This window comes from Ochlerotatus camptorhynchus, unplaced genomic scaffold (assembly GCF_037179485.1).
Source record: "Ochlerotatus camptorhynchus isolate MF236.1 unplaced genomic scaffold, CSIRO-AGI_Acam_v1.1 ptg000246l, whole genome shotgun sequence".
Classification (NCBI taxonomy): domain Eukaryota; kingdom Metazoa; phylum Arthropoda; class Insecta; order Diptera; family Culicidae; genus Ochlerotatus; species Ochlerotatus camptorhynchus.
This window is the reverse complement of record NW_027040736.1, coordinates 1,702,290-1,723,800: the sequence shown is the minus strand read 5'-3', so window position 1 is coordinate 1,723,800 and position 21,511 is coordinate 1,702,290. Positions and strand designations below refer to the sequence as shown.

Below are 21,511 nucleotides of genomic sequence, written 5' to 3'. Positions count from 1 at the left end.
AGTGACCGTACCCAAAACGGCATCGGAGGTGGTTGGTGATCCGTGGTATTGGCCTGAAGGGTTAACTGTCCGCTTGTTCGAACCTAACCAAAAAAACGGACCCGCAACGCATCATCAAAGATCTTCATAAATCGTCGCTCTCTCATCCCAGGACGCACCGTATCAGGCACTAAGGAAGTTCCCAATCCACCTATCACAGTCGGGCTGCATCCTGAGCTCAACTACCAACATCGAAGTCGTCCTGGCCCTGTGTTCAGTTCTGGAGTTGGGGGCTTCCAAACTGCCCTTTCAGGCAAGTATCTTTCTGATCATGTTTCATCTGACGAGAGCAATTTTCTTCCGGTAATGCCTGTCGCTTTTAGCTGTTCAACCTCAACCTCTTACGAACCGGTCACCCATGACGGATGCAATACTGAAGCAATTGTCGAAAGCGTTCCTGTTCTCATGGATTCTACTCGTAATCACTCTTGTATGAAGGGACGGATACCATCACACATAGGGGCAGAATGGTACTTTTGTTGGACAAAAATCGTAGCGCGCCACCCCTGCATCTTAGAGGTTTGGTGCCTTTGGCAAAGTTGTTCAAATGGTTAAGGATTATCTAAGGACGTTAATATGTTAGTTCTAGATCACGCCGCTCTGGTGGCGCCACCTCTAACTTTTTATAGAAGCATCATAGCGAAAAAGTTTTTTAAGCAAAGTTTTTTGTTTTGACTTTTTGAACAACTCTTCTGAAGACGTCAAAAATCCACAGCCTACTTCAAGCGAGATATTTGACAGTATTAGTAATATTCATTGAAAAACAGTTTTTTTTTCTTCAATTCAATGTACTTTAAACGCAGATAAAATAAACTTAAATGTTTTTTTTGTTAATAAAAATATGCATTTTCTCAAGCATTTATTGTGACAGACTTATTAAAGTAAATGATTTAACAGCATATTTCATCAAAACAAGCTAAAACTCATGCAAACTTCTGTGGTCCATAAAACAAAAATGAGCTAAAAGTAGCAGCTCATTTTCAGCTCACAAGTTCCTCAATGCTTACCGATTGATATCCTGAATAGCACTGAACAGGGCACTACAAGGCATTTATATTGCAGCGTGTTGAAAATACTAGATTAACAAAAAAAAACCATTGCACTTGTGGATTGCTATTTTCTCTACATGACATACCAAAATAATCAAGTAAGCCTTTGAGTAATTTTGTTTTTGTTTGAATCTTAAAAATGATTAGATTTCAAGTTCATGTGTTGTTGTTGTAGTAGAAATAAAATATAAAATGTATCTGTAACATTTATTATATTATAAAATAAGGTTTACTCTTCATAAATATCCTCGTTATCAGCATCACTATCGTCTACATCATTAACACTGTTTGCATCATTTGGTAGCTGCAGAAAAGTGCTACCATAGTCGGTTTGAGATCCCTGTGTTTATTGATCACGGGAGTTCTCATCGATGACAAAACAGGATCATAAGTTATCATTAAATCGTTGAAAATATCCTGCATTGTATCCTTCCGACTAGTGTGTCTGCTCTTCCATTCCCGGAAATGTCAGAAATCCTTATTTCGGGCCTCTTGTGCCTCCTCTGACAGCATGCCGATCGGTAGTAATGCAATTTCGATTGCATTGGATCCGTGTATAAACACTTTGCTGGCATGGGATACCAACTGTAGAGTTTTGCTGTATCTAAAGCGAATGTTCGGAAGGTCTCCACATGAATAGCATACCCACAGGACAGCGTTCATAAAATAGTATCAATACCTGAAATTTATCGAGCAATAAACATTGTGTGTCATACTTTATGTAATTCAATTCGACAACCTAAAACATGAAAATATAAGATATGATACTTGTGATTTCACTTGTCTTCGAAGGATTCGAAAAAAATCTCCGCACTGTGTTGCCATCGTTTGCCGTTCCGGATCGATCTCTAACGATGGCCACTAACAGCCCACATTCAACTTTGAACTTGTTCTGGATATCCGTTTTCGTTTCTCAATAGCTTCCTTCACCGATTGCGTTTTGTGATGCAATATTCATGCAGCCACTTACTTGATTGCACAGATATATCGTTAATAGCTTCCAATCTTCCCACGTCTAGACATCCTTTCATCCACAACTCATTACTTTTTCAAATGTTGGCTGGCTCTAATGTTGGCCTATGGTTTTAAGATTGGGCCCATCACTAAAAATCTACTATTTTTCAATTTATCTAGATGAACGCGTCATTGGGACGGTACTAATGAATATTTTTGGTCGCTATTGAAAATTTAGTCGATTGCTGAATTTATGTATGGGCGTATGGGCCCAAATTAGGGGCATTTAGGCCGACATGACATCCATTTCCCCTACGACCACTTTTCTCCCATCTCTTTTTTATTTCTCCACAACACCTTATAACGTTCTTTCTTATAAGCTTCAAGATTTCAGGGTTTACCCCAATTAAAGTGGACGTTTGTAATCTCTCGCAGATATATTTATACCTGTGCTTCCAGGAAAGATTTATATTTTCACTCAAGAGATTGAACACTTCCCAGATAACCAGAATGCATGTATATTCAAAGTTGTTTTCGTGATATACAAACATATATACAAACAAACAATTCGCATATAATGCACAGAAATGGCTTATGCGTACAAAAGTGGAGGCCATATACGTGCATATTTTAATTTAACTTTAAACGAGTTGGTTTAACATCATATACGATTTAATCTGTAATAACAAATTCATTTTGAAAAGACTTACGATGTAATCCGATTTAATTTGTGATACAGTACGACGAAAAATTGAGCCATCGCATATAGGTCGGAAATTTGCATTCTATACGATTTAACTTAAACATTATGCGAGGTATGCCATTCTTTTATGCGATTTTGACTTAAACTGTAGTAATTTACGATACTGTCTGTACATTGTTATACGACTTTAGGTTGTCTGGGTTCTCTTCTTGTGACGCAAAACATTTTTGAATTACAATCACTGTCTGAGAAAACAAACAAACAATTCAAGGCTAACCTGATGATGAAACGTAGAGACAATGTAAAATGTAAAAAAATTGATTTTTTTGTTATATATGAAAATCAAATATTTTCAACACTGTGGAATAAAAATGCCTTGTTGTGCCCGGTGCAGTGCTCTGCAGAATAGTTATCGGTAAGCACTGAAGAGCTTGTGAGGTGAAAATGAGCTGCTACTTTTTGCTCATTTTTGTTTTATAGAACATAGAAGTTTGCATGAATTTGCTGTTAAATCATTTACTTTAATAAGTATGTCACAATAAATGCATGGGAAAATGCATATTTTTATTTAAAAAAAAAACCTTAAAGTTTATTTTATCTGCGTGAGTACATTAAATTGAAGAAAAAACTGGTTTTCAATGAATATTACTAAAAATCTCAAATATCTCACTTGAAGAAGGCTGTGGATTTTTGACGTCTTCAGAAGAGTTGTTCAAAATGTCAAAACAAACAACTTTGCTTAAAAACTTTTTCTCTATGATGCTTCTATGAAAAGTTAGAGGTGGCGCCACCTGAACGGCGTGATCTAGAACTAACATCTTGACGTCTTTAGATAGTCCTTAACCACTTGAAAAACTTTGCCAAAGGCACCAAATCTCTAAGATGCAGGGGTGGCGCGCTACGATTTTTGTCCAACAAAAGTACCATTCTGCCCCTATGTGCATCAGTGTTCATCGAGCCACCGGGATGCATGCCTGCAAGCTTCATGGAAGCCCAAAAACCCCTCGTCACAGTCAAGCCATTGCGGCAAGCGCCCTGCAGACATCCCGGTCCTGTGTATGAGTGCGGGGAAGGGGTCTTCCAAGCCGGCATCGCAGGCAAGTATGCACACGTTTCAAACAGTTTACTTCCCGTGACATTGGTCGATTCCAGTTGCCGCTTGTCAACGAATGTGGGCTTATCTGCCAACCAACGCACCACGGAAGCTCTTGGATCTACCTCACCAGTGAAGAGCCGTTCGAATGGCGTGTCATCTGACCAGTTGTTGTCGGTATACTATCAGAACGTTAGAGGCTTGCGTACCAAAAACTCCCGTCTTCGCTTGCTTTTATCGAGCTGTGATTACGATGTTCTCGTGTTCACTGAAACTTGGCGACAGCGCAGAAATTTCGTCCGAGTATACCATATTTCGATGCGACCGTAGCACATCGACCAGTATTCACTCATGGGGAGGCGGAGTGCTGATCGCGGTCAAAAGGCATATAGTCTGTGAACCTACTTCGCCGATAAATTGTGAGCAACTCGAACAAGTTTCAGTTCGTGTGAAATCTGGACGCCGCTCGCTCTACATCATTGCCATTTATCTTCCTCCCAATTCGTCCCTCGACCTGTATTACGCTCATGTGAACGCAGTGCAGCTAATTTCGGAAAACTCGTCAACAGCTGATGTGATTCTGACACTAGGAGACTACAATCTTCCAAGTTTACGGTGGCAATCAGACGATGACGTTAACGGCATTATCCCGTCAAACGTTTCCTCAGAAATAGAACGTTGCCTCACAGAAAATATGTTTGCCTCTGGTTTGCGTCAGGTCAACGATGTTGTGAATACAAATGGCAGACTCCTCGATCTTGTGTTTGTCAATCTACAGGAGTACTTTGACCTCATTGTACCCTCAAATCCACTTTTACCAATTGACGACCATCACGTACCATTTATCTTGCTTCTTGACGAAAGCTGTAATGGCACAATCACAACGGACGATGGGGATGTGAGATTCAACTTTAATTTTCAGTCGTGTGATTTTGGTCGTTTGGATGACGTGCTCTCAAACATCGAATGGGATGCTTTACTGCGACGGGAATCATTGGACGAGTCTGTATCAGCTTTCTATGATAAACTTTACGAAGTTCTTAGTAACCAAGTACCTCCAAAAAGACAACGAGCTTCTTCAGTCTACAACAAGCCATGGTGGACCTCTGAACTACGTCATCTACGAAACGTCCTCAGGAAAGCACGCAGCCGTTTCTTTCTGATGAAGTCCGATAGTGAGCGGAATAACCTTCAGGAAGTGGAAACAACGTACAAGGCACTTCTCTTTTCCACGTATGAAAGTTACATGGCTAAGATTCAATCAGATGTCAAGCAAAATCCTTTCATGTTTCTGGAATTTTGTCAGAAGCCAAAAATCGGCTACTCGCATTCCATCAAACGTTAAATACGACGAAACCATCGCTAGCTCTAATTCGGAAGCAGCAAGCCTATTCGCCAAGTTCTTCGAGAGCGTATTTAACAAATCATCGCCTGTTCCTCGCTTCAACCGCTTTGCCCATATTGCTTCGCCAGACATAAATCTACCCGACGTTCAGTTTTCCGTTGTCGATGTGGTGAAAGCCATTGAAGAACTCGACGTTGATAAAGGACCTGGAATCAACGGTATACCACCCTTGCTGCTGAAGAATTGCTCTACCGCACTTGCATCTCCCATAACATCTCTATTCAACCGTTAGCTGCATGACAGGCTTCTATCATTCCAATCTACAAATCCGGCAACTGTAATCGAGTCACGAACTATCGAGGTGTTTCTGTCTTGTGTTGCTTGAGCAAAATTATCGAAAAACTGGTGCATAACGTTCTGTATAACGCCGTATCTTCATTAATCTCCGGCAGCCAACATGGTTTCATGAAACAACGCTCCACGACTACAAATCTGATGTGTTACGTCAACATCTTGTCTCGCGAAGTTGAACGGACAACAAGTTGATTCGATTTATATATATTTCGCCAAGGCTCATTGTCCATCAATTTAAAATGGAATCCGTCATACTGGAGCGAGTTCTATCGATTTGTGATCTGGGCGTTACTATTGACTCAAAATTGAAGTTTAACGAACATGTAGCTATTATAAGCGCCAAAGCATTTTCTGCACTCAGATTTATTCGTGGACATGCTTCAGATTTTACTGATGTGTACGCCATCAAAACGTTATATTGTTCGTTAGTGCGAAGTATCCTGGAGTATGCTGCTCCTGTATGGACACCATTCTACGCGACGCAGATCTTAGCAATTGAGCGTGTGCAGAGGAAATTCATACGATTTGCTCTACGCCATCTTTCCTGGAGCTTGAGCTTGAGCTTGAGCTTGATTGACCGCCCACGGTTGCTACTCTGTTACTGCCAGATCAGCTGTAATTACACAGAGAACCAATAGACGATGCTTGGGACTAGCAATCATCCTCAATGTGTAAAAACTGGTGATCTTAAATTAGGCAATACCAGCGCCGGCCGCGCCCGAACACAGGTCAAGAAAGGAATGGGAAGGATTGGGTTGACATGACACTCGCTTTGATGGAAGCCGAGAACACCTCTGCACTTCCACGAGGAATCACTGGGATGTTGGATAAGAGGGTTGGGTTTGCAGCAGGGTTCGTTTTGGTAAACGATAAGCTGAATTGATGTCCTAACGATCATATAACGCGAAGGAGCTTGGGACTAAACCCACGGTCTTCTGCTCAGTAAGCAAAAACGTTTGCCACTAGGCAGACGAGCACCTTTTTAATCACCGAGTTGCTGTTATTACCATGTAGTCATATTAACAAATAAAACGATTGACGTATCTTGAATCTGGATGAGCCTGAGATTAGACTCATGATGTTCTGCTCAGTAAGCAAAAATGGTTGCTCTAAGGCCACCGAGCCCCTCATATCACATAATACCGTTGCTCAAATTTGTGTATCCATTCAAATCCGGAACCAACGACAACAACGAGTTTCGCAAAATACACGATACACAAGCGATTTTACCATAAATCTGACCTGGGACCACGTTTTTCTGCTCAGTAAGCAGGCCACTGTAACCAACGATCTTTCAAATCCGAAAACTAAAAACTACGAAAAAGTACTTAGGCCTTCATTAAGTTCCACTTTCACGCGACGTTCAATGTTTCAATTTGCTCTTTACGTATTGTTCAGGCTATAAATAGGCCCTTTTCAAAAGTTACGCGAGAAATACGCACAATCGTCGCCTACCTCGCAAAGCTCGTTCCAAACGACAACAAAGGCATAAGCAACGATGGATTGTTGAACTTTGCTGGCTCCGGTGGTGTAGTGCACAGCAAAAAAAAAATGTAAAAACGATCTGTCTCTGTCTTATCTCAAATACAAAATGCCAATGGTATGAATGTATCTATATATAACTTGGAAATGACGTACAATCAAATAAACCCGTAACCCACTCACTTGGTCAGGCTTCAGAATCGTCCAGTGGGCAGTGCGCTCTACACTCCAAGTTCCCTTTTTTCAAATTTACCGCAAATTTGATATTTTACCCATTGCGTGTTGATTAGTCACAATGAAACATTGTGACAGAAGTTGAGGTTACTAGTGTATTAAATAATCTAGGTCCTATTTAGGATTATCCTATCCTATCCAAATCTGGCCAACGCCCACCCTAAACCTAAACCTGTTCTAATCCACCTGAAATGACTAACGAATGGAAGACTTTGACTACCCAGCCATGCAATAGTCTCATTCCGTGCCTTATGGCAACTTGATGATTCTATTGCGCTCATCTTCTGGCACCACCCAGGGGAGACTTGGTCCTGTACCCAATGCTTAACTTATCTCCATTCCACTCAGCTACTCGCAATTTCTTGTGATATAGTGGGCGGAATATTATTATATGAGACAATTCAATGCAGACGTCTTTCCAAATTTGGCAGATCGACAGGTAATCGGTGAGTTACCACGATAGTTGCTATTCAACAACTCGACAACGTCCCATCGTCAACGCCTGCTATGAGAATTTCACATTGCAGACGCCAACGAAATGACGTCATCGAGCTATCGATCAACTACCCTGGTTATCGCCTGGTACCTTATAGCACGATGCTAGGAGGCGAACCGGAAGAATCGATGAGCTACCTCCCCCATCTACGCCATCTTCCCTGGAATGACCCAGTAAATCTTCCTTCTTACCCCGACCGATGCCGATTGATCAACTTAGAAAGTCTGTCATCGAGGCGAATTAAAATGCAGCGTATGTTCGTGTTTGATGTCATCACAGGAGGTATTGACTGTCCTGCACTTCTTGAGCAGATACCGATCAACATTCCTCCACGTCGCTTCCGAAGTTCACCTCTACTGGCAATTCCGTACCACAGGACGAACTATGGGCATCACAATCCACTTGATTCGTGTCTCCGGGCTTTTAATGAAGTTGACGTCAAATTCGATTTTAACATGTCCAAAACTGTATTTTCACATAGGATTAGGAATTAAGTCTAGAAAATAGTATTAAGTAGTTCAGCCTGTGCGACTCAGTCGAAGGCGGTGATCGTAAATAAAATAAAATAATAATTTAAGCAGCATAAGACCCCTGAACTGTGTCACAGGGCCGGCATGTTGCTTGGTAATTCGGAGGGGCTACGCGGAGCAACGGGTGCAGAAACTGTGGGACTTCTGTTGTGATGGGATTTCTATAGTTGAAAGTGTGGGTGGAAAAAGTCTAGTAATTTATTTAACTGGAATTATGGTGCGGATTTTGAGTTTTATTGGGGTATTGTGGGGTGTATTCTGTGGGGTTTCTGTGGATGGTGCTTTTGCCGAGGCCGATGTTGTTTGACTGCTATGGTGGTCCGTTGTTTGATAAGTCCGTCGACAATGGCAGATTGGTGGCTTCGACTGGTCTGGAAGATGGCCCCTGGTGACTGGAGCTGAGGTCACAAAAATGGCGGTTTGCGTGTTGCGATGGCGGTTCGCAACCAGGGAATGTAGCGATCCCTGTGCAGCTACCGAAGTAGCCTTTTCTGGGTCAACGGCGTCTCCTTTCGTTGGCAAATATTGGCTGACCGTGACAAGGCCACCTTGGTCGAGCGGAGAAGGGTCGTCCTCCTTTTCTATTAGGACTTCCGCGTACGAGGATGCTCTCCTGTCTGGCGATTATCAAGTCGGAGAGTGGAAGGCCCTTGACATTTAGACCAAGACAGTCGTGACTGACTGGGTCGAAATGTGCCGATCGTGAGGATCTGCAAATGTTCGGGATGCACCGGGTCAACCGTGATTACTGTTCGTCATGTTGATTTGAACTTCTGTGCAAATTTTCAGCAAAATCGGTGATGATTTAGATGTGCTTCAAGCTAATTTTATGGCTTATAATATTTGTATCTCGAAACTGAAACAACGAAAACTGCTGTAACAACTTTCATAGCAAAGCTTAACGTGTTATCTACCAAATTTGTGCCCAAAGGTTGACTATTCAAAGTGATTTTATTGAAGTTTGACTTAGTTTCATGCTCGAAGATATCTTAAAAAGTGAAGAATTTTAAAATATTTGTTCTACAAGCTTTCCACCCATATGATATAAAAATGTGTAGTCTACGGCAGAATGTTCCTCATACTGTTCTAGAAATTTCTTTCTAACATAGTTTTCGTGTATATTCCATAGATTGAGAGATACAAATCAGAAAAGAGGCCGTTATAGCTAAAATTCAAAATATTGGCCAACAGAGCCAATAAAAGTTTCAATTAGATCGACAGAACATAGTTGCATTGCTTTTCAATGACGACCAATGACTGTTTCATTGATAGATAATTTTTTTTTTTAGAAATATGAATCCTCAGTAGACGTGTTTTTTATCAAAGGCAAGTGTCACTCGAGCCATAACAGTAGTTTATAAAATAACGAACATCTAGATAGATTTGGAATTAGGGTGTAACCGCTTTTGTAAACAAAGACTTCTCGCCATGATTTCTAGAAATATAATGCTCGCTCACGCAAATCAACATCGTCATCGGATAGGGGAAGACTTCTCCTGCCCGATGGTTATGTTGGCTTGCGTGAAATCATCCAGAGAAGTCATTGTTTACAAAAGCTGTTACGCCCTAATTCCAGCTCTATCTAGACATATTGGATGGCTCGAGTGACACTTGTCTTTGATAAAAAAAAACACGTCTACTGAGGATTTTTATTTCTTAAAATATCATCTATCAATGAAACAGTTATCGGTCGTCATTGAAAAGCAATGGAACTATGTTCTATCTACCTAATTGGAACTTTAATTGGCTCTGTTTTCTTGTGAATTTTAGCTATAACGGCCTCTTTTCTTATTTTTATCTCTCAATCTATGGAATCTACACGAAAACTATGTTTGAACGAAACTTCAATGAAATCACTTTGAATAGTCAACCTTTGGTTACAAAGTTGGTAGATAACACATTAAGCTTTGCTATGAAAGTTGTTACAGCAGCTTTCGTTGTTTCAGTCTCGAGATACAAATATTATAAGCCGTAAATTACCTAAAAAACATAAAATTAACTTAAAGCACCTCTAAATCATCACCGATTTTGCTGAAAATTTGCACAGAAGTTCAAATTAACATGACGAACAGTAATCACGGTTGACCCGGTGCATTCCGAATATTTCTGTTAAAATGAACAGGTCTAATAAATATGCCTTAAAAATATTCGAACATTTTTTTACGTAGGATTACGTCTTTCTCTACTATACTGGGGGTCACAATAGGATTTCGAAAATGAGGCATGTATCGAAAAAGAGGAGTTTTTTCAAACGCATATTTTTCCAAAGCATCAATGTGAAATATACCATGCAGTATGCCATTCGACGGTGAAGCTATCCAGCAATTTGGTTGTATATTGAACAAATAGTGAACATAGTTCAACAACTAAGAAATTTAACTAAAATTTGAAGCATCAAAATATCCCATACATTTGCTAAGACCACAAGGTGTCTTTCCTAACAGAGCCATCACATAGTTGGTACCAAACGAAACAAGCCGAAGTCGCATTTTTATTCGTATCGTTCAACACGCAGCAGCTCAACACCGACGATGTATGGACCGGAGGAAAGACTCCCCGCAAGCAGCATGCAAGAGCAGAGATGCCAGATCTACGAAAATCTCCGTAGATCTACGGATTTTACAAATTTTACCCTGCAAAATACAAAATACAAGTTTTACCAAAATACAACCCTGCAACTTGTCAACCGTTTTCTTGCTCACTTATCCGTTTTTTGATAGAATTGGCGTTGACGGCGACTGTGTAGCTCTTCCCTTTTATGAAATATCCCGTAAGAAAACGTCAGAATATGCGTAAAACATGGCAACCTGCATAGTATCTGTTCACTCCGCCAAAAATTCCCATAATATACTGTCGATCTTTGCTTGAAGAGAAAAATTTTCGGCGGTGCCATGTGAAGGCGAATAAAAGTCGTGTCGAGACCAGTCTTATGAGCGGTCACCGTAGTCGACACATTTCCTGTGATAATCGACTGCCTTTGCTTCCGACACCTGCAAAACAAGCTTTCAAATTACAGTACCAAACATAAATGTCATACGACAGGCTCTGTCATACGAGACTGTCGCCGAAGGCCGTCACGAATGTATGTAGGGGAAATGTCTCTAATGTTGGCCTATGGATATAAGATTGGGCCCATCGCTAAAAATCTGCTATTTATCAATTTTATCTAGATGAACGCGTTATTGAGACGTTACTAATGGATATTTTTGGTTGCTATTGAAAATTTAGTCGATTGCTGAATTTATGTATGGGCCCAAATTAGGGACACTTAGGCCGACATTACCTGCATTTCCCCTATTTTAGTTTTTCTCATAATAAGAGCTACTAATGATGTGCTTGTCTGAATTCTGAAAATAGCAAGCAACGATGTCCTAGTTTAATTTACACCAAATTGAGGAATTAGAACGAAATCACATATGTCATATGATAGTAGTTTAATAATTTTCTTTTTGCTCAAATTTTGTTCTACCGTTTGCGTTGTGTAAGGGAGACGACGCTCTCTTCCCCGTCAGCTCGATGATGATCAGGCCTGCAACGTGTTCATCAAAAAGCACGTAAACCATAAGCCGTCGTATAAAGGAAACTACGGTTAAAGCGTGGCTTTCCTATTAGATTACGACACCACTGTATCGCCGCTACGGGATCACAATTGATCAGATCGCCATAGATGGTCTTGAAACCCCTGCAGTGGATTCTCAAATTGAGCTGGAAACCATTGCCATGGATAATGAGACAGAATTGCTGCTTGGGCAACAGGAATCGCTCCATTGGAATGAGGACAAATGCCTGGAGATCGCTCCCGCGCAAAACAGGGTTCCTCTGTCATTAATACATGACGAGCACGGCGAAGAGATAGCTTTTCCTGCCATATGTTTCGGCCATCTACGGAAATTCAAGCCAGGGGTTGGGGTGACATATTGCATGATAGCATCCAGTGAAACTCGTCGTCAAGACAGGCGTGTGGCCAAACTACAACATTTGTTGTATATGACAATGAAAGTTTTTCGCGTTAGAGTTTCCGAAGGCTTGCAATGCACTATTAAGTGCACGGGGACCGCAAACATTACACGTGTCAACCTTAAGGACCGCCTTATTTATGGAGCAGTGCATTGAGCGAAATTTATCCTTCCTCAAATCAATACCTCATTCAGTACAGTATTTTCAACAAAGGAAGAGAAATTTGATAACCATGATGTGATAATTGGGAAAGTCTACGATGTTCCTCACACTCAGTGCAAATGAGATGATGACACAATGACAATGACTTAACCGATCTTATCCAGGAATTGACTGCACTACAAAGAGCAACTCTGATCAACGTCCAGTCACGTGCTGTGTGTACTTCAACAAGCTGGTTGACACGATTGAATTTCAGCACCGTGGAAGTCCTCACGCGCACATCTTGCTATGGCTGAACAAGGGGAAGCAATTAGTGAAAGTATGCCAAAAACTACAGGTGCAACAGTATCATGGTATTCATGTCTGTACTACCATCGGCCCTTTTCAGGGCCATCAAGATTTTCCAGATGAGTTAAATCTCTGAACATGTCCCAACTAAAATTCATATCAAAAGCTTCTTTTCAGGGCAATCATAGTCATACTAAAGAGCAGGCATGGAAAATCATTTACATTCATTTCATACATTCATTTACATTCATTTGCCCCTAACTTTTTTCATCAACAGAATTCCGCAAAATAGTGTTTGGAACTTTTGTAGGTTTTGTTATTAGCTATAACTTTTGTCAAAAACTCAAATCCGTATCTCTTATGCATGACGAACCAGAGCAAACAGAATCCACTACTGTTTTTGAGTGAATGTATTTTACATTCACTGAAAAACAGTAACGAGTTCTGCCCGCTCTAATTCGTGATGCATAAGAGATACAGATTTGAGTTTCTAGCAAACGTTGTAGCTAATAACAAAATTTACAAAAGCTCCATACATCATTTTGCGGAATTCTGTTGATGAAAATAGTTAGGGGCAAATGAATGTAAATGAATGCATGAAATGAATGTAAATGATTTTCCATGCCTGCTAAAGAGTATAAACAGAGAATTCGATTTCAGTAAAATTTTGTTTAGTAGAAGAACCAGAACGTCCGGCGGAATGGGTACCATCAACAACTGAGCATCTGGTGGAGAAGAATGAAGTGAGCTTGGTCCTCAAATTCGTAAAACATTGTCAAAACATTCTGAGAACAGACCAGCCTTCTCCAGACCTTGCGAATAGATGAAGATCGGAATAACTTGCGTCATTACCGACAGCAAACCACTGAAACTATCAGTTAGCGGACACTAGTTGGTTTCCGATCCATATCTGCGGTTTTATTCGGCGAAATCACTTGGAAAAAAAAACATTCAACCGTACAGTCCTGTATCGTTTGATGGTGCACTTCCAGAACCACCCAGAAGAAGGGGATCTTTTCGGGAATGATCGAGGTTACAGCTGTGCAAAATGCGAAATGTTGTGAACACTTTCTGAGTAACTGCTTCCAAGTTATCGCGAGAGAATCGCCTGGAAGAACGCTGATTGGCATAGCGCAACTATCGAAAGATAAACAAACTTTGACGTTTAACATTTTGTAGGCAACATTGCCGCTATAAATGCTGCCATAAATCTGAACGGATTGGGATCAAGCAAAATGGCTTTAGATAAATACCATACAGTCTACAAGTTTTCTTCATAAAAGCCAATTCAAAACCATATGAATTTGTTAGGGATTTCTTGAAAGCAAAATAACTTTGTCACAAATGGCCCATGAAAATCAACTTTTATGCCTCCGCCATATTACAATTATTTTGTTTGTTTTTTGCAATCTTCGATTTTCAATCTATATTTCCTTGGATATAACTTTATTTTAGTTAATTTAGCATGAGAAATATTTAGAATGCAAAAATCATGAGAAACAAAAATCTCGGCTAAACTTAATGATCGATCTGAAGAATATATTTTATTTTCTTAATGTAAAATAATTAGTAAAATCGATGTTTTCCGTGTGCGGACTCAAGTTTTTCGATGTTTTCACGTACATTTCACATCAAATTTTAAATGGTACCTAAAACTAGGCCACTTCATGAGAACTATTTTATAATTTTGGAAATTCGGTAGGAGTTTTATACGATCAATTTTTTAATTATTTTGATAAGATCGGATGGTATTTATGAATCCTTTTTTCTAGTGAACTTAGCAAGTGGCTAGGGTAAATGGTTCGGATAATGCTTTTAATTGTTGCCGAATAGCTTTTATTGTAGCTTAAATATTGTTTTGAAATGGATTTCAATGCGTTTATCGTACAACCATTTTTCAGTAAATCAATCTTGAAGAGCTTCGAAAATACACCTCTCAGAACCTTCTCCAGGGTGGGCCAACTAGACATAAAGGGTGTCCACGATGAAATTGCCACACTATGAAATTGCTCTAACTTTTTAACCGTTGGGTAGAATTTAATGAAAATTTGGGTGGATTTAGTTCATAGTGCATTATTTACATCCTGCAAGTTTTAAAGTCCTGTGATCAAAACTCGCGGAAATGGAGTCGAAAGAACAGCTCGTGCGTGATAAAATCTTGCGCATTCATCACGAGAACAAGGATCTCTCGCATCGTTCCATCGCTAAAACGTTGGGAATCGCGAATTCCACGGTGTCGCGAGTGATTAAGCGGTTCGAGGAACGGTTGACCACCGATCGGAAGCCCAGAAGTGAAGGAAAAAGTATTCCGTACAACACCAAAAATCACAACCGCGTAGTTGGGGCCTTCAACCGAAATCCGAACGCCTCCGTTAGGGATGTGGCTAAGAAGCTGCACCTAAGCCGAAGTTTTGTCCAGAAGGCCAAAACTAAGGCTGGGCTTCGAACTTTCAAGGTACAAAAGGCCCCTAATCGCGACGAGAAGCAGAACAAGTCCGCCAAAACCCGTGCCAGGAAGTTGTACCTCAACATGCTGACGAAAGTTGAATGCTGCATCATGGACGACGAAACATATGTGAAGGCCGACTTCAAACAGATCCCCGGCAACCTGTTTTTCACGGCCAAGGATAAGTTCAGCGTTCCGGAGCATGTCCGCACTCAGAAGATGTCCAAATTTGCGAAGAAATTCCTGGTTTGGCAAGCCATCTGCACGTGCGGGAAGCGGAGTGCACCTTTCGTGACCCAGGACACGATGAACGGACAGGTGTACATAAAAGAGTGCCTCCAGAAGCGGCTGCTTCCTCTCCTGAAGGCCCACAACGTCCCAAAAATCTTCTGGCCGGATTTGGCCTCATGCCACTACTCCAAGGACGTGCTGAAGTGGTATGCGGACAATAAGGTCAATTTCGTGCCGAAAATGTTCAACCCTCCCAACACTCCGGAGCTCCGCCCCATCGAGAAGTACTGGGCGATTATGAAGCAGCACCTTCTTAAACGACCTAAGGTAGTGAAGACAGTCGAGGAACTGAAGAAAGTATGCAAAAAACGGTTGATTCACAGGTTGTGCAGAATCTTATGGCCGGGGTTAAGGCCAAGGTGCGGGCATTTGCGTATGGACTGTAAATAAAATACGAGTAAAATGGTAAAATGAAGTTTAATAGTTATTTCTCAATCCCTGAAAATTTGATGGCAATCGGATGAAAACTCGAATTTTGCGAATCAATTTTGTGTGTGGCAATTTCATCGTGGACACCCTTTATTCTAGCATCAATGAGGTTTTGTTGGATGCATCAATGGCAAAGCAGTCTTGACCAGGGTTTTATGAACGTTGTTTTATAGTATCTTGTAGTATTTCATAAAACTTAAAATGTTACTTGGGTGTATGGGAGTAATGGCAGCAGTTTTCCAAGCACTCGGAAAAACGCCTTCCGCCATGGAACGATTAAAAAGAATTGTGGCGGGAACGGAAAGCGAGACGGCGCAGTTCTTGATAAACAGTGGTGAAAGACGATCTGGTCCGGCGCCTTTGGATTCGTCTATCCCTTGGAGTTTGCTCAGCACATTTTCCGGAGAAAAGTCGAGAAGCGCTGCGTTCAAATCATACCGAGGCAAACTGTCCAAGTACACTTCAGGCGGAGGTGATCGGTTATTACTTAGCACACCCCGAAAGAATGACGACAACAAATTTGCCGAATCAAGCGAGGTTTCGGCCGTTAATTTGTTTTAAAAAACATGCTGAGGAATTGCATCCGTCTGCTTTCGACTTCTCATGAACGACCAAAACGATTTACACTTAAAAAAAATCTACACGTGCCGTTCATGTGTTTCACATTTGAATTGGCGCAATGTGGCAAACACATTAATTTCAAATGTATAACTTATGAAATCACTCATACCTTACCCATGCTTCATTCACTTACAGCACACATGAATTTCATTTGATTTAAATGTCAACGTCATGTGCTTGATTTCTAATCATGAAATGTTTTGCATATAAATATGTTGTACCAGACATGCTAAATTTAAGCGTGATGCACATGAATTTTACGAAAGACCTTGTTGCAATCTAATAGTATAACTATTGGTTTTATATTTGATTTGTTGCTGTGAAAAAGATAACGGAATTTAATTTAAGCAAATCGTAGTCATGCATACTGCATTCCAATAGTACCGTACAAACAGAAAAATGTTATCCGATATCTTTGAAACTTAATACATTACTACGGTCCTCTTAAAAGATAATTATTGAACGGGTTTCAGTATGTAAAAATGATAAACACGATATATTTCATTTTAGATATATTGATTTATATTTTCATATTGTGTGTACAGTAGATTAATCAGTAGATAGCTTAACCTATCAAATCAAATATCGCTGTCTTCGTGAATAAAGTTGTACTTTTTTTTCTGTATACGTAGTAGTAGAATCGGATTTCCAAAAGAATTCATTTTCGTTCTAGAATTAAAATCATATAAATTTAGGTGCTCTGAGAGTGACATACGAGCGTCAATTTTGACATAAATTTGAGCCATAACAAACTTTTCAGTCTCGGAGCACTAAACATTACATTAAATGTTTTTTACGTCTCTACTTTTATGTCAAAGACGGATTCCGTCACGTGTAAAATTAGTTATTTCTTAGTGTGTATAGTGATCCCTTTATTTAAACATATAATTTCCTACAAAGAATACTCACATACTCACGGTTAATAATTTCGAGGATTTTGTTAGGAAAACCTAACTCCACTAACAAGTCTTCTCTGCTAGCTGTTGCCTTCTATGTTTGTTTTGACACTTTAGGTACTCTTCTCATCCTTATAGTGAGATCCATTGCAATTCATGTGTCATACACGTTAAATACACTAGTAGGAAACAGTAGCGCATAATTATATGGGGATCTCTTTGATTTCGATAAGTTAACACATGAAATCAATGTGTGGTAGTATTGATTTCATAAGCAACAAAAACATATTATTTGTGTGTGTAAATCTTATGACATCCGTGTGAAAAGCACATGATTATATGGTGACAAGTAATGAACGGTCTTCATATTCCAAAACACATGAATGGAACGTGTCATTTTTTTTGAGTGTAGGAGCATTTTTGGTGTTTTCTTCCGTACGATGAATGTAGCTGCTGAAGCATCGCGCAAGCAAATACACGCAGTTCAGCATTGTGCTGTTCGTCCCTCGAACGAAAATAACGTTTCCTGGCCTTGCGAAGACGATTACGTAGATGCTGCAGCTCGTTGTTCCACCAAGGCTGTCTTCTCCCGAAAAAGCAGTGTCTTTGCTTCATCGATACTACATCCCGAACAATTGAGAACACTCGTTGATAAAAGTTGGAAACAGCTCCGTTGATGTTGCACCCATTAAGGCACCCATCCCAAGATTATTGATAGATCCCACTCATTGGAGCAAAACCAAGGGGTGGTCACTCTACACACTTATTTTGCGCCAACATTTTTCTCAGTGTGCCGCAGCTGTATCGGCAGTGCCATGAAGTAGAAGAAACTAAAGAGCCTGAATTCATAAAGAGACGACATCTTATCCATTTGACAGGTCTTCTGCTCGATTGGAATGACTTTTCCTATGACTTTGACAGACAATCGATTGTTCCAATTTTGACATGTCGCCTCTTTATAAATTTAGGCTCTTTAGAAGAAACCATTGAACTGACTTTTGTTTGCTTGTGCCTTGTTTGGAAACCCGGTATTTTAACAGCTCTTGTTTTTGTTTTGATTTTCAATGTTTTCAAAAAAATCCATCTTCGGCGGAAGGCCGACCCCGCACAACGAACGTCAATCATTAGTCAACCAGTCCTTCTGGGAGCCGGCGGAGGATTTGCACCGAATTTGTCACCGGCCGAGTATCATCCGTCGGAGAACTGGAAACCAACACCGGCTGAAACACACGTTGGACTGATGAAGGACGCACCGCTGACCCGAAACGGACCAGTCAACTTCATTCAACCCGCACAGCAACAGGGCGCAGTGATGATGGTCTACGGACTCGATAACAACACAGCCAACACCGATAAGCTCTTCAATCTGTCCTTCCTGTATGGAAATGTTGTCAGAATAAAGTTCCTGAAGACCAAAGAGGGTGCCGCCATGATCTAGATGGGAACGCCATCGCAGTCGAACCAGTCGAACGTACACCCTGCCGCACAATTCGATCAGCTTCAAGGTCTACAACGCCTCCAAGAACAATCACTTCCCAGGCCAGCAAAAATCACATTCTCCACTTCTTCAATACCCCACCCATATGTGTCCGAGGATCTGCTGCTGACTGCATTCACCACCAAGGACTGCCACACGTCGCAAGTGCGAATGTTCCCGCTGATATCGGAAATTTCCACCTCCGGATTGGTCGAGTTCCCGAGCGTAGCCCTGGCGGTGAACGCCATCATGAAGTGTAGTAGCGGTGGCGATGGATGTATTCGAGCAGTTCGAATGGTCGGATGGTATAGTTTTTGTTTGGTCGACTTTCCGATTAAAACTCAAGTACCGCTTGTCGTGACCGGCCCGAGATTTCCAGCGTCGGCCACAGGTACACGAATTAGCGATTCAGCTCCCACGGCTGCGTTTGCTTCCTATGCTGCTTCTGCTTTAGTTGCTGCTACTGCTGTTCCTTCTGCTGGTCCGTCTTCTCTAAAATTCATTAAAAAAAGACAGACCAGCAGCAGAATTGGAAGCAGCCGCAGTCGTGAGAGCTGCATCGCTAGTTCGTGTAGCCATGGCCGGAAACCTCGGTCAGGTCAAGGTATCACTGTCATCTGTTCTTCGTCTGGGAGGAAATGTGGATGCGACTGCCGTCACGGTTGTAAAGATTTTGAGAATCCATGGCTAGACTTGGTGGAGATTCACGGTTGTTTTGAAAATAATTTGATTATATTGTGGCAACATCAATAACAAATTTTGACACATGCACACTGAAGCGCAGAAAAAGTTCAGTGTTGCCAGTAACTTTAAAGATCATAAAAATTGTAACCATGGGTGCCAAACAGCGTCAATGACGACGCCCGGGGGTGCCCAAGTTTGATTTTGGCACACTGTGTAGAGTGACCAACCCCTTGAGCAAATCCACTTTACTCTTTTTTTAGAAAACTCCATACAGCATGCGATTTACCCACTCATTGAGTAGTCTTAAAATAGCATGTAGATTAATTGTGGTTGTTTTGAAAATCTTCTCTGTGAACGTACGAGTGAAATGAATAAATGACTTCATTGTCCATCGACGAATACGTGCTTGTTGATATTCATCAACTCTTGAGTTTCCAACCCAAAATTGTCAAAATCTTAAACGATACTCAAAAGCAAAAAAAAATCAAATTCATTTTGCTATAAATTATTACTTTAAAATATTATCGATTTCAAAGCCTTCGACCTCGATTTTACCATAAGTTCTGCAAAGGGCAATAATCTTCCATCGATCTGAGTGAAAAAAAAAACAACATAACACGTTCAACAAGGGTATATTTGTGTAAAACTAAAATAATCATTTCGCATTTGATACTCAAAATCATCCCCACCAAGATATTGATATGACAACAGAACAGGCGATAATGAATACGCAACAATTGTTGACTTCGAAACTCAGCGGTTGCCTTGATCAAGAGCATATTATCATGTCAAAATTAAAATTCATGCAGGTAGTTGGTTTATCTTTCAAGGTTGACTTCATTTTTAGCTTATTTGTGTGTAGACGAAATGATTTTTATCAGCACTGATTAAGATTACGTGAATATTATTACAAGCCTAAAATCGGGAAACAGTGTATCAGATGTATTGGTTTGGGGCGTAGGGTAAATTACGGCTTCGGCAATTCCTTTAGCGGTCAATTATGTCCAAACGATGCTCAAAGCCTTAATTTAACTCACCACCCATTCCTGACGATAATAGGAACAGTTATTACCTAAATATAGTTAAATAGGCAAACAATGCCTTCTCCAAAAACTTCCTTTCCAAAAGTTCCAGGACAAACATAATCCACAAAGATAATTACAAATATTGCCATAATTGAGTTTTCATTAATTTGCTCGGTAATAAAAAGCACATCTGCCAGCAGGTCCCTATCTAGCGTCTTGTCCAACGATACACATATATGAACACAGGACCCAGAAGCGGTAGCAGTCGCAAAAAAAAAGCACATAAACATCGCCTTAATAATCCTCTTTTCATCTCCGTTTATTTCAGACCGGACAACTTTCGCCAACTGAGAAAAACTTCCTCTTGCTACTACTGCTGCTGCTGCTGTGGCTAGTGTAGAAGAGGCCATACCAAACACAGTGGCTCCCGATAGCCTCAGGCTAGACAGGGGAAAGAACTCTTGATCAGAGTCCGCCGTCAAGCAATAATTACTACCACAAGCCGGGTGAGTGCTGACTGAAGGAATCTTTTTTTTTTCGGCAGCAGTCCACTGACCGCACTTTCAACGTCGAGAAAACGACGGATTTAAGGAAGCTACTTTTCCACATTACACAAGAGTAGCAGGAAAAGCAGTCACCATTATGAAGGGACGACATCTAAGGAGACGGTTCAGCCTGCAGCCATCGTTTATGAAGGACGACAGCCCGGACGACAGACCGAAGCGGGAAAAGTGAGTCCTTTTGCACTACAACTACTTTGCTCTGGTATGGCTTGGCATTGTTATCAATTTGATTCCAGGTTGCGAATGATGTTGGGTATTATAATGAGACTTTCCGTGAGCTTAAACCTACACGAATTCATTGCCTTTTTGCTCGACAAATGCCAGTCAGTGACACCCACTCGGGAAGAGACTGTTATCCTGAAACTCAAACTCAGTCAGCTATCGTCGCCAGTT

General features: G+C 40.8%; 1 protein-coding gene across 1 annotated transcript in view; it reads left to right on the top strand.

Annotated features, from left to right (window-relative positions):
• The window catches only part of LOC135704716 (GTP-binding protein Di-Ras1), a 457,174-nt gene that overhangs the window by 356,209 nt on the left and 79,454 nt on the right, over nucleotides 1-21,511 (top strand). Inside the window, exon 3 of the mRNA XM_065226199.1 lies at nucleotides 20,884-21,286. Within this exon, the coding sequence (XP_065082271.1) occupies nucleotides 21,198-21,286 (89 nt within the window). The 5' untranslated portion in view covers nucleotides 20,884-21,197. The remainder of the gene's footprint in view (nucleotides 1-20,883; nucleotides 21,287-21,511) is intronic.